The sequence below is a fragment of the Neophocaena asiaeorientalis genome, unplaced genomic scaffold (assembly GCF_003031525.2).
Source record: "Neophocaena asiaeorientalis asiaeorientalis breed wild unplaced genomic scaffold, Neophocaena_asiaeorientalis_V1.1 scaffold221, whole genome shotgun sequence".
NCBI classification, from domain to species: Eukaryota; Metazoa; Chordata; class Mammalia; order Artiodactyla; family Phocoenidae; genus Neophocaena; species Neophocaena asiaeorientalis.
In genome coordinates this window covers 1098328-1118869 of record NW_020173766.1, presented here as the reverse complement: position 1 = coordinate 1118869, position 20542 = coordinate 1098328, and the positions used below count along the sequence as shown (strand labels likewise).

At 44.7% G+C, this 20542-nt stretch overlaps 1 protein-coding gene across 5 annotated transcripts in view; it reads left to right on the top strand.

Annotated features, from left to right (window-relative positions):
- Positions 1–20542, top strand: part of KIF9 (kinesin family member 9) — a 48030-nt gene that overhangs the window by 1946 nt on the left and 25542 nt on the right. For 3 of the 5 annotated variants that reach the window (XR_003003968.1, XM_024751353.1, XM_024751350.1), the window contains exons 1-9: positions 2245–2741; positions 4414–4579; positions 6678–6784; positions 8665–8889; positions 15115–15198; positions 15309–15401; positions 16169–16316; positions 17418–17482; positions 19510–19587. Coding sequence is in view for 4 of the 5 variants with exons in the window: in XM_024751353.1 (XP_024607121.1) it covers positions 2607–2741; positions 4414–4579; positions 6678–6784; positions 8665–8889; positions 15115–15198; positions 15309–15401; positions 16169–16316; positions 17418–17482; positions 19510–19587 (1101 nt within the window). In the remaining variant the exon portion in view is untranslated. Of the gene's footprint in view, positions 1–633; positions 686–2244; positions 2742–4413; positions 4580–6677; positions 6785–8664; positions 8890–15114; positions 15199–15308; positions 15402–16168; positions 16317–17417; positions 17483–19509; positions 19588–20542 lie in introns of those variants that run through there. The other 2 variants (XM_024751352.1, XM_024751351.1) reach the window with 2 other exon arrangements.

Genomic DNA, 20542 nt, shown 5'->3' with positions numbered 1-20542 from the left:
GAAAAGACTTCCATGAAATAATTACTTGAGGAATGTGGAAAGTGGACTCACACTCTACAGTAGGCAGGTGTGAAAGTAGTTGCTTATTTAATGTGACATCTGAAGGGTTTGTAATAGGGGTTAGGGTTTTATTTTACCCACTTCATTGAAACTGTAAACTGAAAAAGCAGGGCCTGTCTCTATTTAATTTGCTTCTATAGAGATACTTAATGCCACTTGATGATAGCTAAGATAATTGTATGAGGAAATCAAGTGGTCACCACAAGTTGTGTCTAGAAATGTGGAGGGTCATTAATTTTTTAACAGTCAAGGTCTTGAAAATTAGCTTTTTAAAAATATTGACCATCTGATCAGTTTATTTGTTAGAACACTTTGCAGTAGCACAAACAAACTATTTTTTCCTGAGCAACGGTGATGATATTGCTATTTACCAATTTGAAGATGAAATTGAGTCAGCTCCCTATCCCTCATGTTTTCCCACCTCTTCATAAATTCAGCAATTCCTTTGCTGGTTGTCTTTTTCAGAAGTATCCAGGAGTTTTCTTTAGCCTCAACTCCTCTGTCCTACCCCATGAAAGTACAGGTTATTTTAGGGGCAAATGCCTCATTTTTTATGGAACTGGCCCAACCCTGTCAGGGACATCAAAAGAGAAGTGCAAGATGCAGCACACATCCTGACCCTCAGGTATTGTCTCTATTCAAAGTCTGTTTTTTACTTTGTGGAGCATTAACTCTAAATGAGTTTTGGGGTTTTTTTGTTTTGTTTTGTTTTGTTTTTGTGGTATGCAGGCCTCTCACTGTTGTGGCCTCTCCCGTTGCGGAGCACGGGCTCTGGACACGCAGGCTCAGCGGCCATGGCTAACGGGCCTAGCCGCTCCGCGGCATGTGGGATCTTCCCAGACCGGGGCACGAACCCGTGTCCCCTGCATCGGCAGGCGGACTCTCAACCACTGCGCCACAGGGAAGCCCAGTATTGGTTTTTTAAAAAATAAATTTATTTATTTATTATTTTTGGCTGCGTTGGGTCTTCATTGCTGCGCGCGGGCTTTCTCTCGTCGCGGCGAGAAGGGCTACTCTTTTGTTGCGGTGTGCGGGCTTCTCATTGCAGTGGCTTCTCTTGTGGAGCACGGGCTCTAGGCGCACAGGCTTAAGTAGTTGTGGCACACAGGCTCAGTAGTTGTGGCGCATGGCTTAGTTGCTCTGGGGCATGTGGGATCTTTCCGGACCAGGGATTGAACCCATGTCCCCTGCGTTGGCAGGTGGATTCTTAACCACTGCACCACCAGGGAATTCCTGTACAATTCAATTTTTAAAAATGTTTATGAAATACTTTAGTTGGACAGGATATTAGAGATCAATTAACTCTCCCTGTAATACAAACAGTCCCTTTTGTAGCATCTCTGCTAGTTGGCATCTTGCTTGACTGTTTGTAGTGTTTATGGTCCTTACTTTGAGAAAGTCTTTCCCACTATAGGAAAACTCCACATAATAAGAAGTTAATTTACCTAAATCTCCTTCTCTGTCATTTGTAACTATAAGCTTTCAACCTATTCGATGAAGCTACATTCAATGTTTATTTTAACATTTTATTATACATGGTAATTACTTGTGATAGTATAAATGAAGGAATACAAATATATGTGTGCCTGCCTGAAAGAAAATGATGAGAATATACATAATTACATTTTAGGAGAGGCAGAGGAGGTAGGGGACTGAGATTTTTCTCTCAATGGAGTGGCAGAGAAGAAAGAATATTAGACTATGGGCTAGATTAAATGTACTTCCAGGGAATCTTTTTCTGATCTAAGTTAGTCTAATGGAGGTAGAGAAGGAGGTGCTACATCTGAAGTTAGGTATATTAATGAAAAAAAGAAAATTAGTTCTAATGCATTTCATAGTCAGTATTTTAGAGGAAAATATCATGAATAAGGCAAAGTGTAGGTAAACTCTGATACGGAGCATTTGTAGAAACCACATCTAAAATTAGGCCACTAGGGACTTCCCTGGTGGTGCAGTGGTTAAGAACTACCTGCCAATGCAGAGGACACAGATTCAATCCCTTGTCCAGGAAAATCCCACATGCTGCAGAGCAACTAGGCCCGTGGGCCACAACTACTGAGCCTGCGCTCTAGAGCCTGTGAGCCATAACTACTGAGCCCATGTGCCACAACTACTGAAGCCCACGCACCTAGAGCCCATGCTCTGCAAGAGAAGCCACCGCAATGAGAAGCCCGCACCCCACAATGAAAACTAGCCCCCGCTTGATGCAACTAGAGAAAGCCCATGCACAGCAATGAAGACCCAATGCAACCAACCAAATAAATAAATAAAAATAAAAAATAAAAATAAAATAAAATTAGGCCACTAAAGGGAGCATTCTTTTTGCTTTGTATTTCGGTCTCTTAGGGGGTTGTTGGTGGAGAGTGGTGAGGCACCCTGTAAAGTAGGAAGTACACGGACTTGTTGAACAGCATCCTGTGGACAGATCACTGAAATGCTGGGGGGCAAAAGGAAGACTGGCTCTCAGTGGGAGAGGAAAACATGGACTGCACATCATGTTTTCTGATCTTGATGAATGACACCTCCATTCTAATGGTTGTTGGAGGATGACTACTGAAAATTTTGCTATTTTCTTCTTTTTAGCTAGAATGGGTACTAGGAAAAAAGTTCATGCGTTTGTCCGTGTCAAACCTACTGATGACTTTGCTCATGAAATGATCAAATATGGAGATGACAACAAAGTAAGTACAGTGTGTTTGCCTTCACCTGCCTGGGCATCTCTCTGTCCCTCCTCACTACAACCTCTAAGGTTTCCAAGCAACCTTTTAAGGACCAAGACAGAATTGGTAAAAGTTCAGATGGAATCTAGAGTCATTCAACGCCAAAGCACTCCCCCACAATGCTGTTGATGAGGAAACTCATGAAACTCCCATTTTTAATGGGAGTAGGTCCTTGTTGGTTATCCATTTTAGATACAGCAGTGTATACATGTCAATCTCAAAATGGGAAAAGAATTTGAAAAAGAATAGATAGATGTATAACTGAATCACTTTGCTGTACACCTGAAACTAACACAACATTGTTAATCAACTATACTCCAATATAAAATAAAAAGTTAAAAAAAAAAGTTTACCTTTGTCCTTATATCTGACACAGGAAGCTGACATTTGTCCACACTCATAAAACTTTCTGGTGATCAGATCTCCCAGGAAGTACAATAGGAATGTCTTCAGATGATTATTATTAAACTTACCAAAGGGAGGGAGAAACTCTTATGGAGAGAACTGGAAAGATCTATCCATCCCCCTGTCCCCACCACTGTCCTGACAACTCTTCTGAAGGCTGTGACAGGCTTAGGACACCTCGAGACTATGGGATGTTTTCATTCAGCAAACATTTGTGGATCTACTATGGGCAGCATGGAGATATTAAGAGAGGAATTCAAAGGCCAACTTCTCAAGGTTCGAAAGTCCTAGCAGTCAGAAAGAAACTCACATGCAGCTCTGTGAAGTGCACACTGATGGACACGGATTCAGTGGCGACTGAAGCACAGAGCATTTAATGTATGAATAGACCAAGCCTTTCTCTGTTGATCTTAGTTTTTCTGCATGTGGCTATGTCTCGGCTTCCGGACTAGGGCAGCCAGTATAAGATTCCAGTGAGAGTCTGTTTACATTAGAAGTCCCCATTTCGAAGTTTGGAATCTACCATTGACCTAACCCAATATGTTTCTAAACTGGCTGCTGCCACAGTGGCTTGCTATGGAGGGATCTAAAACTTGAAAAAATTTTTTTAGAAATCTTTGCATCTAAAAATCTGCTGATTACAAGTAGGTAGTGACCCTTAATTTAATACCAGTGAGTAACTGTGTCTGAGGAGTCCAGAGCCTTTCCTGTGGCTATCATTTCATCATTGCTCACATTAGCCCATAGCGTGTGTGTGGAAGTAAGTGCTCACCACAGTGCTGAGGGAGGCCTCACCGCCAGTCACCAGGGAGATGGGGCTCAAGCCCAGGCCTCCGTCACCAAGCCCGCTCTTCTCTCTGGCCTAATTCAAGGCCTCCCTGTGCTTATTGAATTTATCTAAAGCTTGTTTAATGTGATAAATATTGGTGTGTGATAAATATGCTTGACCCCATATCAGAAATGGGGGAACCAAGACAGACAGCACCCTGAACGCTAGGGTGAGATGTGCTGAAACCAGCAAGTGCTCCAGTCTCCTGATCCTTCCACCTTGAGGATGTGTGGCCTCCCTGCAGTGCCTTCCTTCCCACCTCCCAAAGGTCGTCCAGAATATGTGCAAGTCCCTGTTCTTCCTAAAGTTCACCTCCTCTGTTTCCTCCAGGTCAGGCCTTGGCTATCAGTGACTTTTTTATACCAGTTTCTTAACAACTATCTCTCTCTCTCTTCCTAGACCATTGATATTCACTTAAAAAAAGATACTCGGAGAGGAGTTGTCAATAACCAGCAGACAGACTGGTCATTCAAGCTGGATGGAGTTCTCCATGATGCCTCCCAGGACTTGGTTTATGAGACAGTCGCAAAGGATGTGGTTTCTCAAGCCCTCAATGGCTATAATGGTAATTTAGTTAATTAACTGTTGTTTTACATAAGAACCTGTGGAACCCCCGCTCACCCAGGAAGAGGTACAAGTATTTTGTGGTGAATAAAATACAACTTCACTTACTAACTTTTGTTTGATTCTTTGTCTGTCTCCATGTTCTTATGGTGGGAAACTTACTTGCTTGGTGATACTGTGGCCATGGCTTGATCCGTGGTCCTGGGATCCTGCCTTCATAGGAAGATTAAATGACCCTGACTCTCTATAGGTCATGGGGATTCAACTATTATCCTGTTTCAAATCCCCTGAATATTAGTTTTGAACATGTCTTTATGATAAATTTGATGGAGTCAAAACATTTTTCTCTTGGCTACCTGCGAGGAGATATTTCCATTCATTCTATCAGCACAATCAATCTATTCTATTGTAGTATAGTATTATTTACATATATCACTAAAGACGAGTACAGTTTGACTTTCTTAAAAGCTTAACTAAAAAGCTTTTTTAACAAATTAAAATTTATTGGGAAATTTTTACAAACTAGTTCACTCTAAGACTGTTTCAAAATCTTTTTTAAAAAATATTTATTTATTTATTTATTTATTTATTTGGCTGCGCCAGGTCTTAGTTGCGGCATGTGGGATCTAGTTCCCCGACCAGGCATCAAACCTGCCCCCCCCTGCATTGGGAGCACAGAGTCTTAGCCACTGGACCACCAGGGAAGTCCCTTAAAATCTTAAAAAGATTAAAAAATCCATAGAGGGACTTCCCTGGCGGTCCAGTGGTTAAGACTCCGTGCTTCCACTGTAGGGAGGGCGGGTTTGATCCTTGGTCGGGGAACTAAGATCCCATATGCCACGCGGCGTGACCAAAAAAAGAAAAAAAATCCATAGAAAAAAATATATCAGTCTGTAGACTTTGCCCATCTGGTGGCTCCTGACTAGAATGTTCCCTGTTTGCAAGTTTTAGGTCTTCTGCTTAAAAGTCCGTTAAGTATAGATGCCTAAACATTGTAATGTATCCTGTGTGTGATATATAGCTATGGTCCCCATTGGTCCTGAGGGGATGTGGCCCTGAGGAAGTAGAGACAAAGGAGCTAAGGCCCGGGGAGGCTAAGAGTCGTGGGCTCTGAGTGCTGTGGAGCCACAAATGGGCTCTGAGTCCCAGCTGAACTGACTCCTTCCTGCACATTTCTGCAGGATTAACAGACACTGCTTCTGACTCCAGCTTAGATGCTGAATTAAGACCCCTTGTGTAAAACCTACCAATCCCAGGAACTAGAGCATTCACGTGGCAAAGGCAAACACTGATTTCCACGGCCCAGCATTGTCCGGGCAGATCTGCTTTGTAAATGCCCAGAAGCAGCCTTTGGGTTGGGTCTGGCTCAGGCTGCTCAAGCCAGGAAGAAGAGCAGATGGGAACCAGAGCCCAGGGTGACTGGTTTGTGTCCCAGAGCCTGGTGATGGTAGACCTAAAGCACGAGAGAGGTGCAAGTGAAAGTCTTCCCAGAGAGGGCAATGTGACAGATCAGGGCTTGGTCATGGTGTTCCATTTCTGAAAGTGCCCTGGGACCAACTAGCAGCCCTTAAGCAGTGGGAATTTGCAGTCTACAAAGAATTCCCACCACTAACAGAAAATGCCCTTCTGACTCCCATCTCTTCCTGGGGATTTTGAAAGCCCTTCTTTCCTCCTGCCTGGGCTGTCCTGCAGGGAGGCCAAGCCCTGAGAGCCTGCCTGTTCATGATCTTGCTAAAGAAGGGCTGAGTTCAATGCTCTTATCTCCCTCATCTTTCTAGGAAAATTCCCAGTTCCTCTGTTCCCTGGAATTCCCTGCTCTCCTCAGAAGCCCTAGGATCAGATCCCCTCTTGGGAGAGGAAGCAGTAGAGCACTACATGGACCACAGATTCAGAGCAGCTGTCTGTGTTTTGACCATTTATATCCCTGTTTCCCTGCTCACCCACCCTCCATGGCAGGAATTCCTGCTGTCCTTGGCTGCTCCTGATGGCCACCTTCACACTAGGGTTCTGGCTGGCACTGGGCATGCTGGGGGATGGGAGAGCTATCCTTGGAGCTGTTTTTCTGGGTGTCACCAAGACGTGTTTTGAAATGTTTGCAGGCACCATCATGTGTTATGGGCAGACGGGAGCTGGCAAGACATACACCATGACGGGGGCAACTGAGAATTACAAGCACCGGGGGATCCTCCCTCGTGTCCTACAACAGGTAGAGAGTGGGCCCGTGGGTGGGATGCCACATAGGTCCCCTCTTTCTACCATACATGCTGCCCATCCCAGGCGAGCTCCTGGAGACAGTGGGGTCCAGCCTCAAAGGAGTTGCAGCCTGTAGGGGAGACAGCCTGTAGGGGAGACAGCCTGTAGGGGAGACAGGTGGGGTGTGTGTGTGTGTGTGTGTGTGTGTGTGTGTGTGTGTGTGTGTGTAAACCAAGAGTTTAGGTTCCAGGCTCTGACCTACGCCCATGCTGAGCCTGTTTCCTCATTTGTTAAAGAGGGAGTCAGATGTGCTGACTGGCTTCTTGCTGCTCTGATGGTCTGTGACCCTGTAATTGAGGATTCAGAGGTCCTAATCCTGTTCCTTCCTGGTTTTAATGAGGGAGATATGAACCCTTGCAGAGCTTCCTTACTGGCCTGCTCTGGTTTCTTGCACCACCACAGCCCCAGAAAGAGCGAAGGGAAGAAGCAGGGCATGACATGAGCTTTCAGGACCGAGTCAGCCTTGGGGGTCTGGGAAGTGTGACTGAAGACAGGATGGGCCTTCCTTCAGAGTCCGCTAGCCTGCGTTCTGTGAGGACCCTCTTTTTGAAGGTGGGAGGCAAAGGACTTTTCCCTAAAAAGCATCTTGAGGTTTTATAGCCCTGTGCTGTAAGAAGTGTAGATGTTCCTCTAGTGTATGACCATCCATGCGATAATTTCTTGAAGCAATATCCTTAACATCCCACTGTCAGCGCTTCAGTATCTCAGCATCTTAGACTTTATAGTCTAGCCCAGCGCTGCCCAATAGAAATATAATGTAAGTCACATATGCAATTTTAGGTTTTCCAATAGCCACATTTAAAAAAGTAAAACAAGTGAAATTATTTTTAAATAATATATAATAATATATTTTATTTAACTCAATATAGCCAAAATAGCATTTCCACATGTAATCAATATGAAAATTATTGGGATAGTTTAAATTATTTTTCTTTATACTGAGTCTTTGAAATCTGGTATGTATTTTACATTTACAACCCATTTCTATTTAAGACACTAAATATTCATCACAAAGAGTTGCTCTGTATTTACAGTTCATGAAATTTACAATTGAAAAGGTAGATTTATAAACCCAAGTTGTTCCAAACATACTTAAAAGTTTACCAATAACTGAATTTAGTATCAGTGTTAAATTTTTAGTTAAAATTAAATAAAATTTAAAATCCAATTCCTCATTTGCACGAGCCAGATTTCAAGCACTCAGCAGCCACCTGTGGCTAGTGTCTAGCATATTGGACAGCACAAATCTAGCCTGTTAGAGCAAGGCGGGGACTTCAGGGATCATCCAGCCCAACTCCCCATTTAACAGATAAGAAAGTTAAGGTCTAGAGAGGGGAAAAGACCAGCCCAAAGTCACCTGCTGATAAGCACTGGGGAGGATATTAGGAGTCGAGAAGGCTGAGTTCTGGCTTGACTTCTTCCCTTAGTAGCTGAGCCACCATAGATGGGTATTGCCCCTGCCCTGCTTCAGTCGTAGTGGCATCATGAGGGTAGAATTAAAAAATGGATGTGAAAGAAGCTTATATGTGGTGAAACCCCACAAAACAAGAGATCTTCACTCCAGAGTCCTTTCTGTTCATCATGCCTCTACTTCTTGAGACTGTACAAGTATTAGCCAATCTATAAGTCAGGCCTCAAAAAAACTACAAGATGATAATAAATACTGCCCAATAGACTGCAACTACTGATACTTGTTGTTGCTGATGACCATCACACCAACTAGACTGTAAATTCTTCTAGGGCAAGGATTCCCTCCTAAGGTAAGAACTCCCCTAGCACTGGCTGGCTGTTGGAGTTCTGCTCTCAGTGACTGCTGTCCAATCTCCCATCTAGGTTTTTAAGATGATCGAAGAACGCCCCACACAGGCCATCACTGTGCGTGTTTCCTACCTGGAAATCTATAATGAGAGCCTGTTTGATCTCCTGTCCACTCTGCCTTACGTTGGACCCTCGGTCACACCTATGACCATTGTGGAAAGTCCTCAGGGGGTCTTCATTAAGGGCTTGTCAGTCCACCTCACAAGTCAGGAGGAGGATGCGTTCAGCCTCCTTTTTGAGGTGAGATGATCAAGTCTACGGGTTCCTTCCTCCTTACCTTTCCTCCCTCCTTTCCTTTTTTTTTTCTTTTCCTCCCTCCTTGGTTTTTTACTTACTTTGATAACCAGAATGAAAATTAATATATGCTTGTTTAGCAAGTTCAGATAGTAATGAAATATACAGAAGCAGAAGAAAAATTCACTCATCTGTTTTCTACATATGGCAACAGTAATGTATATTTTGGCTTATTTCCTTCTAGTCTTTTTTCTTGTGAAGTTTTTTCTTTACTTAGTTGAAATTGTCCTTTTTTTTTAGTTAACATTAGATCACAGGCATTTGTGGTATAGAAAAGATAAGAATTAATGTCCTTGGTATATAAAAGCTCTTACAAATCAATGAAAAAATATGATTTTTTCCGGGATATGTTATTCTTTTAAAAATCATGTAGATTAAAACTCTGTGCATTGCTGGTGAAATGTAAAATGGTGCAACCATTTTGGCAGTTTCCTAGAAAGTTAAACATTGATTTTATCATAGGACCTAGCACTTCTACTCCTAGAAATCTACCCAAGAGAAATGAAATGTGCACACAAAAACTTGAACACAAATATTCATATTAAGACTATTCATAATAGCCAAAGACCGGAAATAACCAAAATATTCATCAATGGAGAATGCATGAACAAATTGTGGTACATCCATACAACAGAAAACTGTTTAGCAATAAAAAGAAATGGAGCACTGATACATGCTACAGCTTGGATGAATCTCAAAAAAAATGCTAAGTAAAAGAAATTAAAAAGTTACCTGTTGTATGATTCCATTCATTTGAAATGTCCAGATAACCACATCTATAGAGACAGAAAGCAGATTAGTAGTTGCCTGGGGGAGGGGACAGGAAGTGACTGCAAATGGGCCTGAGAGAACTTTTTGGAGTGATACAACATTTTAAAAATAGAATTGTGGTGATGGTTGCACAACCCTGTAATTTTACTGATTTTAAAAATCATTGAGGGCTTCCCTGGTGGCGCAGTGGTTGAGAGTCTGCCTGCCGTCCCAAAAAAAAAAAAAAAAAAAAAAAAAATCATTGAATTGTATACTTAAAACAATGAGTCTTTTTTTTTTTTTTTAAACAGTGAGTCTTATGGTATTTAAAATATATGTCGGGGACTTCCCTGGTGGTCCAGTGGCTAAGCCTCCACACTCCCAATGCAGGGGGCACGGATTCAATCCCTGGTTGGGGAACTAAGATCCCGCATGCCACGCGGTACAGCCTAAAAAAAAAATATATATATATATATATATATGTATGTATGTATATTCATGTCAAATAAAACTTCTTTTTAAAACGTCATTTAGGTGTCCTCAGGGGTGATATAAACCTGGATCCCTTGCATGTACACAGAAGAAAGAGCCTCCCAGGTGGCAGCAATGAAGCATTCTCGTCTTATTGTTGCTCCTGACATTTCACCATGAAGAATGATGTTTGCCGTAGGTTTTTGGTGGCTTAAGTTGAAAGAACGTCCAAGTTTGTGAAGAGGTTTTTTTTTTTTTTGCGGTACGCAGTCCTCTCACTGCTGTGGCCTCTCCCGCTGCGGAGCACAGGCTCCGGACGCGCAGGCTCAGTGGCCATGGAACACGGGCCCAGCCGCTCCGCGGCATGTAGGATCTTCCCAGACCGGGGTACGAACCCGTGTCCCCTGCATCGGCAGGCGGACTCTCAACCACTGCGCCACCAGGGAAGCCCACGAGTTTTTTTAATCATGAATAATTATTTATTCATACCCTTAGAAGTAAGCACTCTCCTGACTTGTATGGTAATCATTTCCTTGGTCTTCTTTATAGCTTTACCACCTGGAGCATCCTACCTATGTATTCTCAAGCAGCATAAGTTACTTTTTTGGAAATGTATATACAAGGAATCATGTAGGATGAATTCTGTCTTATTTCTTTTACCTTTTATCTACTTTTTATGTCTGATGTTACTGTATATTTTTCACTTTCATCATATGACATTGTGTGAATATACTACAATTTAGTTATCCATTCTACTTCTGATGGACAGTTGGGTTTTCCTAGATTAGGTGTATTTCAGACACGGCCACTAGGAACGAGAACTAGCAACATTCTTGTATGTATATCTGGGGCACATAAGCATGAATTTCTCTAGGTAAACTCAAGAACTGTAATTGCTGAGTCATACAGAGTGTGTCTTAAGCTTTCTTAAATGATACCAACTATTTTCCATAATGGTATACTCCCATAACACGTTATCAGAATTCCCATTATTCTGACCCTAAAATCTTGACCAGTCTGGCTGGTGTATAGTGTTTCCCACTGTGGTCCCACTCATTGGTTTACATTTCCCTGATTACCAGTGAGATTAAGGACCTTACTTTGTGTTTATTGACCATTTGGATTTCCCTGTTCATGTCTTTTGTTTATTTTCTTTACAGATGTCTTTTTTCTCTCTTATTTGTTTGTATAAATCCTTTATATATTCTGAAAACTAGTTCTTTTTTCAGTTGTGTGTATTACAATGTTTTCTATTTCCTGTGACTATTTTTTCTCTTGATGTGTTATTTGATGAACAAAAATTCTTACGTTTAGGTTAGTTGAATGTGTATAAATTTCTTGTTTTGGCTTTTCGTGTAAAGAGCATATGAGAGGATTTTTTAAAATGTACTCTGACAGTCTTTATCTTTTTTTTTTTTTTTTTTTGCGGTACGCGGGCCTCTCACTGTTGTGGCCTCTCCCGTGGCGGAGCACAGGCTCCGGACGCACAGGCTCAGCAGCCATGGCTCACGGGCCCAGCCGCTCTGCGGCATGTGTGATCTTCTTGGACGGGGGCATGAACCCGTGTCCCCTGCATCGGCAGGTGGACTCTCAACCACTGTGCCACCAGGGAAGCCCCAGTCTTTATCTTTTAACTGAAGCATTTCATTCCATTTGCACTTAATGTAGTTTCTGAAATATTTAGGTTTAAATCTGTCGTTTGACTGTGTGTTCTTTTTCCCATTTATTTTTCTTAACTTTTTTGCCTTCTTTTTCATTGGATATTTTTTTATTATATTTGTTTCCCTCTTTACTAGTTTGGAAGTTATATATTCCTTCATATTTATATTTTCTCTCTCATTTTTCCTAGAAATAACAACTTGTATAGTTAGTTAATGCACACACATACAGACATACCAATAAGTTGTATAAGTTGTATAGCTTACACAAATAAGTTGTATAATTGGTGAAGTCTGAATAAGCTCTGTGGATTATACCAGTGTCAATTTCTTGGTTTTGACATTGTACTACCGTTTTACAAGATGTTAATCATAGGGAGAGGCTGAGTAGAAGGTAGAGAGGACCTCCCTGTATATTTCTTCCAAACGTTCTATGAATCAAAATAAAATGTTACCTTACCATAACAAGTATATTTTGTAATTTGATTATAAGCTCTACTCCCTTGGCCCTTTATCAGTGGGTCTTTTTTGAGGCTTGGGTTGAGACTATATTACTTCAGAGAATAGTTTTTTTCTTTCAGAAGCCTAGGGAACATTACCAATACAGGGTCTCTTTAAATCAGATTAAAAAATTTTTTTTAATTTATTTAATTTATTTATTTTTGGCTGCGTTGGGTCTTCGTTGCTGCACGCAGCCTTTCTCTAGTTGCAGCGAGTGGGGGCTACTTTTCGTTGTGGTGTGCAGGCTTCTCATTGCACTGGCTTCTCTTGTTGTGGAGCAGGGGCTGTAGGCATGCAGGCTTCAGTAGTTGTGGCACGCGGGCTCAGTAGTTGTGACTCGCGGGCTCTAGAGCTCAGGGTCAGTAATTGTGGCGCACGGGCTTAGTTGCTCGGCAGCATGTGGGATCTTCCTGGACTAGAGCTCGAACCCGTGTTCCCTGCATTGGCAGGTGGATTCCTAACCCCTGCACCACCAGGGAAGCCCTACAGAGGGGAGAGGGTGTCTGTACTATTGGAGAGGGATTCCAAAGTTACGAATCTCAGAGCTTATATAGGAGCTGGTACATTTACTCCTCTTCCCCTCTGTTAGGATAGAGAGAGATTGAAGCGCGGGGTGGGGCAGAGGTGTGGGGGGTGCAGCTAGAGACAGAAAGGGAGGATGAGAGAGAGCATGTGCTTTTATTTTGAAATGTAAGTAAATCCTCTCTTAGGAAAGGAGGGCAAGGTCTCTACCTGGAAGTTAAGCTTTTGGTTCTGAAGGAGAAAGATCTTATCACCCTTTGAATGTAACAGATGGCTTGGGTGGGGGGATGGGAGTGGAGGGAGGTGAGGGAAGATACAAGTGGCTCTAGGTCTACCACCCTCAGAATGTGAAGAGCAAATGGCTTTGGGAGCAAAAGGAGATATTCTCTATCTTTATAACATGTCAATTTCATTGCTCACAGAATCACCAAGAAATCCAGCAAGGGCTATCTTACAGCACATCCGTCTGCAGGTGCCTTGGGGCAATAAGAGCATTGGTTCTAGCTTGCAGTTCCTGGATTCCTGCTCCTGCTTTGTGTCTGGCCCTGGGTACTGGCCTTACTTTCTTGCAGTCTCAGCCATGCATTCAGAAGGAATTTTTAAATATCCTATCATCTTTAGGTGTTTTGCAGTAGGAAGTTTTCTGAATATTTAGTCCATTGTGTTCCTGGAAGGCCCCCTTGATGTTTTGGGCTGTGATACAGTGCAAAAGGTGTAGAACTTAGAATTGGGGACTTGAGCTGAAATTCAGGTTTCTTTCAATCTATGAAGCCTTAATGTCGAGCAAATCATTAATCTCTTCAAGCTGCAGTTTGCTAATCTATAAAAGTGGAGACACTGTTTTTAAACCTACCCCAAAACATTGTTATGAGAATCAGATGGGATCAGGCGTTTTTTTAAATTGAGGTATAATTGGCTTGTAACATTATATTAGTTTCAGGTGTACAACATAATAATTCAATATTTGTATATATTGCAAAATGATCACCATAATAACTCTAGTTAACATCCATCACCGTATATAGTTACACATTTTTTCTGTGTGCTGAGAACTTCTAAGATCTACTCTCTTTGCAACTTTCAAACTTTCAAATATGCAATACAGTATTATTAATAGTCACCATGCTGTACATTACATCCCCGTGATTTATTTTATAAATATTCTGAAGTGGGATTGCTGGATCATATGGTAATTCTATTTTTAAATTTTTGAAGAGGGCTCCCCTGGTGGAGCAGTGTTTAAGAATCCGCCTGCGAAGGCAGGGGACACGGGTTCGATCCCTGGTCTGGGAAGATCCCACATGCCGTGGAGCAACTAAGCCCGTGCGCCACAACTACTGAGCCTGCGCTCTAGAGCCTGCGAGCCACAACTGCTGAAGCCCACTTCCCCTAGGGCCCATGTTCTGCAACAAGAGAAGCCACCGCAATGAGAAGTCTGCACACCACAAAGAAGAGTAGCCCGCACTCACCACAACTAGAGAAAGCCTGTGTGCAGCAACGAAAACCCAACACAGCTGAAAATAAATAAATAAATTTATTAAAAACAACAACAAACTATTTGTCAGCATTCTCCTGGCTGCATAACATTCCATTGTACAGCTAGACCATTCCCTAATTGTTGGATATGTAGGTTGGTTATGATTCAATATTCATGAACATTTTTAAGGCTTTTAATTCTTTTATGGTACGCGGGCCTTTCACTGTTGTGGCCTCTCCTGCTGCGGAGCACAGGCTCCGGACATGCAGGCTCAGCGGCCATGGCTCACGGGCCCAGCTGCTCCGCGGCATGTAGGATCTTCCTGGACCGGGGCACGAACCCGTGTCCCCTGCATCAGCAGGCGGACTCTCAACCACTGCGTCACCAGGGAAGCCCCTAAGGCTCTTAATTCTTATTGCTGCTTTGCTTTTCAGAAAGCTATTATACAGGGAATTCCCTGGTGGTCCAGTGGTGAGGACTTGGAGCTTTCACTCACAAGGGCGCGGGTTCAGTCCCTGGTCTGGGAACTAAGATCCCGCAAGCTGCATGGCGTGGCGAAAAAAAAAAGGAAAGAAAACTATTATACAAATTCACACATCTCTAGCAGTGAGTGAAAGTATAGGTCTGGACTCCAATTTGTCTTCTATTCTCCTAGTTTATAAATGAGATTTCCCTGAAAGGCCTGGCTGACTGCAGTGATATAAATATCATTTCTGCGTAATTGAAAAATGATCCAAATGCCGTGTTATTTTAATATTTCAAAACGTTGTCTGTGTTTTCCGTCTTCTTCAGGGAGAGACCAACAGGATTATAGCCTCCCACACAATGAACAAGAACTCATCTAGGTCACACTGCATTTTCACAATCTACGTGGAGGTAAGTGCAAGCTCTTTGAAGAGCCGAGAGGGGCGGTCGATTCCCATGGGGCCTGCTCAGTAAGAACCTTCTCCCTGTGACAGTTTAACCTCTTTTTGGGTGTTTCATAGGCCCATTCGCGGACCTTATCAGATGAAAAGTACATCACTTCCAAAATTAACTTGGTGGATCTAGCAGGCTCGGAGAGGCTGGGGAAGTCTAGGGTAAGTGGGGGAGCAGGAAGTTCTTCCTCAAGAAGCCACAGCTCTATTTCCGGCTTAGTTTCTGTGCACCTGGGCCGTCCCTCATTGGGCATTCGTGAGCACCATCCCAAGCTAAGCGCAGTGGAGCTGGAGGGACAGAACTAGCAGAGGTGAAACAGAGAGGCAGTTCCTACCTGGCAGGATTTTTGTAAACATTAAATGAGATGATGGCTCCTAAATTCTTAGCAAAGTACCTGGCACTCCGTCAGTGCTCAGTCAATGCTCCATGCTCGTAGTAGCGTCTCTCTATGTATCAGTGTGAGTGTTCACCCAATGAATATTTGCATGAAGTTTTCATCTCACATAAATATTCATGTGAGGGTATTAACATAAGTATTCACAAGAGCATTCAGATGAGCATTCCTACCTGCGTTCGTATGAATGTTTGTATCTGTGTATTGAATGGATGTATATTCCCAGGATTATTTGCTCAAGTATCTGCACAGATATTCCCATGTGTATTCATAATAGTGTGACTCTTAAGAGAGTATTCATATAAATATTCACATAAGTATTCATATTCACATGAGCATTCATTCATAAGAATATTTGCACGAGTGTTCCTGTGAGTGTTCCCATTAGCCCAAGGCGGATACAATACAATCCCATGACAGGGAGAGAAGACCTGGTTCTGGGAAGGAGGCTCTGGCCTGGCCACAGACCTGCAGTGTTCTTTGTGGGGCAGCCTCTCCACTTGGTCTGATGAGGAACTGACCTTTGGTTTGTAGTCTGAGGGCCGAGTCCTGAAGGAAGCCACCTACATCAACAAGTCGCTGTCATTCCTGGAGCAGGCCATCATTGCCCTCGGGGACCAGAAGCGAGACCACATCCCCTTCCGGCAGTGCAAGCTCACCCACGCCCTGAAGGATTCCTTAGGTGAGGGTATGGTTGGTGCACAGCGGGGATGGATAGGCCTGGTATATCTGTTACTGGTGATAATGGAATTGCTCCCTCCTGGTGGCATGGACTTACCTGCAGCCTTTTCACAGTGACCTCAGGCACACCTGGAAAGGCAGAATCAAGCACAGTGACCTCTCATGTCCCCCATGTCATTCTCTTCACTCCTCAAAACCTTTGCTTAAGCTTTTGCCTCTACCGGAAGTACCTTCTCATTTCCCCTATCCCTGAACCAGCTGGCAGAATCCTTCACCACCTTGAAGACCAAGGTGGAGGGCTTCTCCGGTGACGTCTTCCCTTCCCTGACTGAGGAGCTGGGGCTGTGTCTTGTCATCCTTGTGTTCCCAGGCTTTTGCATTGGGCCCAATGGCACAGTGGTTGGTGTGTGATTATTAACTGAGCGCTCCCCCTCACCCCCGCCATAAGCAAAGCCCTGGCCTAGAGGCCTCTGCCCTACTCCAGGTCTTCTCTCCTCTGCTTTTCCCCCAGCTCCTCTTTTAGGTACATTTGACAGCCTCTCCTGCTTCTCTTCTTCTTCCCCTTGCCTCCCAGCCTCATGCATGCTTGAATGTGTCCTCTCTGACCCTGTCTCAGTCAGCTCAGGCTGCTAGAACAAAATATCACGGACTGGGTGGCTTAAACAACAGACACCTATTTCTCACAGTCCTGGAACCTGGAAGTCCCAGGTCAAGGTCTGGCAGGAATGGCTCCTGGTGAAAACTCTCTTCCTGGCCTGTAGATGGCCACTTTCTCGTTGTGTCTTCACATGGCAAAGAGAGAGAGAGATAAAGAAAAGAAAGAGATCAGAAAGGGAGACAGGGCTCTGGTCTCTTTTTCCTTTCTTACAAGGGCACTAATCCCATCATGGGGCTCCACCCTCATGACCTCATGTACTTAATTACTTCCTGCAGGCGCCACCTCCAAATACCATCACATTGAGGGTTAGGACTTCAATATATGAATTTTGAAGGGACACAAATGTTCAGAGCCCTCCCGCCCCTGCCACCCACCACCCTCAAAGGAATCTCTTGGCAGAAAACCCACATGGTTCATGGCCCTTCTGTGTCCTGGTTTCTGCAGGGGGAAATTGCAATATGGTCCTTGTGACAAACATCTATGGAGAAGCTTCCCAGTTAGAAGAGACGGTATGTAAAGACAGCCAGTGCAACCGGGATGGAATCCCTCCTCATGCATGCCAGGGCTGGGTAAACTGACACAGTAGCTATAGACATGGTCAAGGGTGGAGGGGTCCAGGGATGAGTCTGAGCCAAAATTGCTGAAGGGGGCCCAGCCAGGATCCAAATACCAAGTACCAAGGGGCAGAAGCCATGTCAAGGAAGAGGCAAGGCAGGTGGCAAGCTCAGTGTGGGGGCCTATGTGAGAAGAGAAGGCTGAGAGCCAGCTTTGTGGGGCAAGGACTGTGTTTTCTGGCCCATGCCAGGAGTATTTTGCCACTGCAGCGAGGAGCTCGGGAAGGAGAGGAAGAAGAAGAAGGTGCAGCGGCTGGATGGGCCCTGGCGGCCATGCTGAGGCCTTGGCTATTCTGCTCCAGGTGGCAGGGACTGTCACAGGGTTTTAGTAGGAGCGGGCTGTGGCCAGAGTTGTGACTCGGGGAGATTAATCCAGCAGCAGGAAACAGGTGACCCGGGGAGGTGAGAAGCTTATGAGAACCAGAGGCAGGAATACGAAGTGAGCCAGTGACACAGGTGAGTCCACATAGCTAGGCACCCAGGCTGGGGCTCCCCGCCTCTCCTCCCTACCCATCCTAAATAAGATAGGTTTGGAAATCTCTCCCTAGACATTTTGGTCAAATGTGGATGTTTGGGGCAAGCTTCAGTCATCTGGAGAATCCACTAGGTGAAACAGGTTATTTCCAGGGACATTGCAGGGCAAGATGCTTCTGCAGGGCCTCCCAGCTTGGTGCATTAGGGACCATCCCAGCTTCCACGGGGAGTTCTCCGGCCACATACCCAGTGCCCTGGGACTTGGGAGGCCAGGGAGGGGAGCTCCAGCTGATGTGCAGACAGCATCCCCAGAGGAAGGCTTCAGGCACCTACTGGTCTCACAGCATAACAAAGCATGAGTGACCCCAAGAGGAGTCATATGAATATTGGGCCTCCTGGCTGCCTGGTTAAGAAATACGTCCTCCAAGACCGTGGAAGACCCTTTCTCCCCTTATCCCCACCCCTGAGATGGTCACACAGGAAGCAGCTCTCCTGGTACCTGCTGTCCCCCGAGGCTTGTGCCCACACCACCTGGGATCTCTGATTAGGACTGAGCCCGCAGGAGCCCTAACGAGCTGCTGGAAGAGTATCGGGGGTTGGGACAAAGGCATATTGGGGGTGCAGAAGCTCATGATTCTCTTCTCCAAATGCTTTAAAACTTTAAAACTGTTCCTGTCATGATTCGTGTTGCTTAATGCATTGACCACGCATGTGTGTATGAGGGAGTCGTGGCCACGCTTGCTGCTGTGCTTACAGCAGGAGAGTCTGATTTCACCCTCACACAGAAGCAACTCCAACTAAAATGACAGGGGTCTCTTCCTGAGGGCTCTCTGTGAACCAGTTCTGTCCAGAGCACATTACATACCTCAGCACTAAGTCTCCCAGTGACCCTGTGAGGCAGGTCTTCCCAACTTTACAGAGAAGTTACAAGACCTGTCTGAGGTTGTGCAGTCAGTTGGTCGGTGGCAGATCTCTTAACTACTAGGCAAGACTGTCCAATGGAAGAGCCCTTTCAGGCCTTCCTCAGGCTACTTCTGGGTTACCCATCCCCCCCCCAAGCTGGCTTCCCTGTTTCAGGGCTTTGAGTCAGCCCAGCACAGTATGAAGCTGGGATGTCAGGGCTCACTGGCAGCTCATGTGCCACTGGCTGCTCCTCACTGCCACGGAGCAGCCCTCCACTCCTCATGGAACATCAGCACAGTGGGGCTGTTTCCCAAGTGCCCGCTTCTGTGGCCACCCCATGGGCCCCCAGCCATAATTACCCCTGGCTGGCTGTGCCCCCAGAGGGACTCGGGCAGGACCCCCAGACATCACTCCATGGGCCCATGGAGCATTCCTCTCTGCAGGGAGACTTGTTTTCTAGTGGAATCCTTTAACCTGTTTTGCACATATCTCTACTCACAAGTAATTGACCAAGAACATAGAGGTCTGTCTGATCTGTTTTTCAGCTGTCTTCACTGCGGTTTGCCAGCAGGATGAAGCTGGTCACCACTGAGCCTGCCATCAACGAAAAGTATGACGCTGAGGTACTAAGGGGCTTGTAGGCAGGTATCTCGCTGTGGGGAAGGTGTATGGGTTTGCTGCCTGGGTCACAAGAGCCTGGCTTCCCTTCCTGCCTTGACCAAAGATACGCATGTGATCCTGGGTCAGTCCCTTTCTGCTCTGGGATAGGCCAGTGTTTAGAGTCCCTTGGGGGCTGCCACAAAGGTGAAAGGGCTAGGTCAGGCCCCCCACCCAATTCATATGTGGGGCTTCAAGGCCTCTGAGTACCCCTGGGCTTCTGCATGAGAGTCCTTAGAGCTAATTGTTTCTGAGCTAAATCAGTGTAGACCATCTCTCAGACTCATCTGGTTAGGTCACTACAGAACCTCTTTCTTCCCAGCCTGAGTGATCCCTCTCAGCAAACAGCTGACCAATCAGAAGAATGATCAGCCTCACCATTAGCCAGGGAAATGCAAGTTAAAACCTTAGCGGAATTCCACCCTCAGACTAGCAAAAATTAGAAATTTTCTGACAATGTAGAGACAATGGTGAGTATGTGCAGAAACAGCAATGCTTATTTACTTCTGGTCTAAGTGTAATGGACAACCACTTTGGAGAGCATTTTGGCAACATCTAGTAAAGTAAAAACACATTTACCAATAATTTGGTTTTCGTTTAAGATGCTTATGCAATCGTAGTTACTGGAGACAGGAGCATATACAGGCCCTAAACCCATGACAAACCAGCTAAACTTTCTAGATTCTAAATCCTGAAGGAAAGTAACAGTCCGGGGGCTCTGTGGATCTAACCCATGGTTTGGAGGTTGAGGAGGAAGTAGAGCTTAGAGCAGTGGTTCTCAAAACTTGAGTGGGTATCAGAATCACCCTGCGGGCTCATTGAACAACAGGTCACTGCACCAGTTCCCAGAGTTCCTGATTCCATCGGTCTGGGGTGGGGGCTGAGGATTCAAATTTCTCATGAGTGTCCCCGGTGCTGCTG